This window comes from Lineus longissimus, chromosome 16 (assembly GCF_910592395.1).
Source record: "Lineus longissimus chromosome 16, tnLinLong1.2, whole genome shotgun sequence".
Classification (NCBI taxonomy): Eukaryota; Metazoa; Nemertea; class Pilidiophora; order Heteronemertea; family Lineidae; genus Lineus; species Lineus longissimus.
This window is the reverse complement of record NC_088323.1, coordinates 9,504,415-9,506,028: the sequence shown is the minus strand read 5'-3', so window position 1 is coordinate 9,506,028 and position 1,614 is coordinate 9,504,415. Positions and strand designations below refer to the sequence as shown.

Sequence of the window (1,614 nt, the reverse complement as noted above, 5' to 3'; positions counted from 1 at the left end):
AAACGTTACTTATATTTGTCATGTTCGTAATCTTACTATTACTGTTTAGTAACAACACGTCAGCCAAGTACATTTGGCCAGACCTATCTTAAGAACACTTAACTGCAGGTTTAATTTTCCTCACTAGACCTAAAACAAAGTGTGACAATCTTATCTGCCAAAACATAAATGAATTTGCTTTTGCAACACACTTAGGTCTTATAGTTGAAAGTACGATGTAATGGAATGCTACGACGTCTATTTCTATCTAGCTCAGATACAGATATCTAAACAATGATTCCGGTGTGCAAGTACCGAAAAAATCAACGTTAGTAATGAATTCTTCTTCTTCTTCTTCAGCGTTCAACCTGCCTAAGTAAAACTATAACCTCAGTCCTGTGGCGGAGATGACGCGGCTTGTTGCCCGAAGGTCCGGCTGTGTTCCCCACAGCTTTTCTTCGACCTTCGTGTCTTTAGGCCAGAATCTATCTCGTAAATCCTGGTACAGGGGACAGTCCTGTAGGATGTGCGTTGGTGTTTGCACTGCTGTCTGGCATTGGCATTCTACTATGTCTCTTACTCCTATACGTTTAAGATGCCCACGTAGGCCACAGTGGCCTGTTCTTAGACGGTAGATGGTAGTAGCGTCTTTTCGGTCAAGTGGCCACAGCTGATCTGATTGGGGGTGGTGGTTTCCCTGGATTTTCTTCCAATCATTTCTGCATTTCTGCTTCAGGAGTGTTGTTATTTCTCTGTATGACTGCTTCCCATTTGGCTGGATCTGTAGGCTTCCTTCTTTTGCTAGTTGGTCAGCCCTTTCATTTCCAGGTATTCCACAGTGGGCGGGAATCCATTGCAAGACCACGTGGTGGTTACTGGTGAGATCTTGGAGGTGTTCTTTCAGATCTTTGATGTCTGACTCGATGTTTTCTGATGTTAGGGCTTGGAGTGTGGACAGTGAGTCTGTTAGAATGGCTATCAGTGGTGATGTCCTTTGAGACTGTGCTAGATGTTTCGCGGCAGTTGTAAGAGCTAGCACCTCTGCTTTGAAGTTGCTGCAGTATTTTCCTCCAGGGACGGAGAGGGTTGAGCTTTCTCCACAAGGGTATCTTATGTAGATTCCACTTCCTCCGTTTTTCACTGCGCTTTCAGCTGATCCGTCCGTGTAGGCTAGTGTCCATCTGTCATGTGGGTATTGCCGGTCAATATGTTCCATGGTGAGAGCTTTTTGGATATCCGGTAGTTGGATCCCCTTGCTTCTCAGGTCTGGTACTGAAGGCTGGATTTCCACTCGGAGCTCTTGCTGGGACCACGCTGTTGGCTGCAGGTTTTCAACTGGATTTCCTGGCTGAAGCAATTCAGAAGCCGAATCTTGTAGACTCTAAGTCAGATGGTTTTGACTTTTGCGTTTTAGACGGTTCTTGGGCGTTTCCTCAAGCTTGGGATGAAGAGGGTGACTTGGAAGGCGTCTGATTTTCTCCCCATGGATGAGGATTTTCTGGTTCCTCCTGTGTTCCAGGGGTTCGATGCCAGCCGTCCTTTCCATGTCAGCAATCGGGGTCGACTTCATAGCTCCTAGGATTATCCTCAGGCCGAAGTTCTGTACTTTGTCGAGTTTTGCTTGGTTTGTTTTGG

General features: G+C 45.9%; 1 protein-coding gene across 1 annotated transcript; it reads right to left on the bottom strand.

Moving 5' to 3' along the window:
• Window positions 1–361: 361 nt before the first annotated feature.
• On the bottom strand, window positions 362–1,195 carry LOC135500128 (uncharacterized). The gene has a single exon (XM_064791373.1). The coding sequence runs from the start codon at window positions 1,193–1,195 to the stop codon at window positions 362–364; it is 834 nt and encodes a 277-aa protein (XP_064647443.1).
• Between the last annotated feature and the right edge of the window lie 419 nt (window positions 1,196–1,614).

Bases quoted from the DNA above. Each gene is read 5' to 3' on its own strand.
- LOC135500128 (XM_064791373.1), bottom strand. From the start codon at position 1,195: ATGGAACATATTGACCGGCAATACCCACATGACAGATGGACACTAGCC.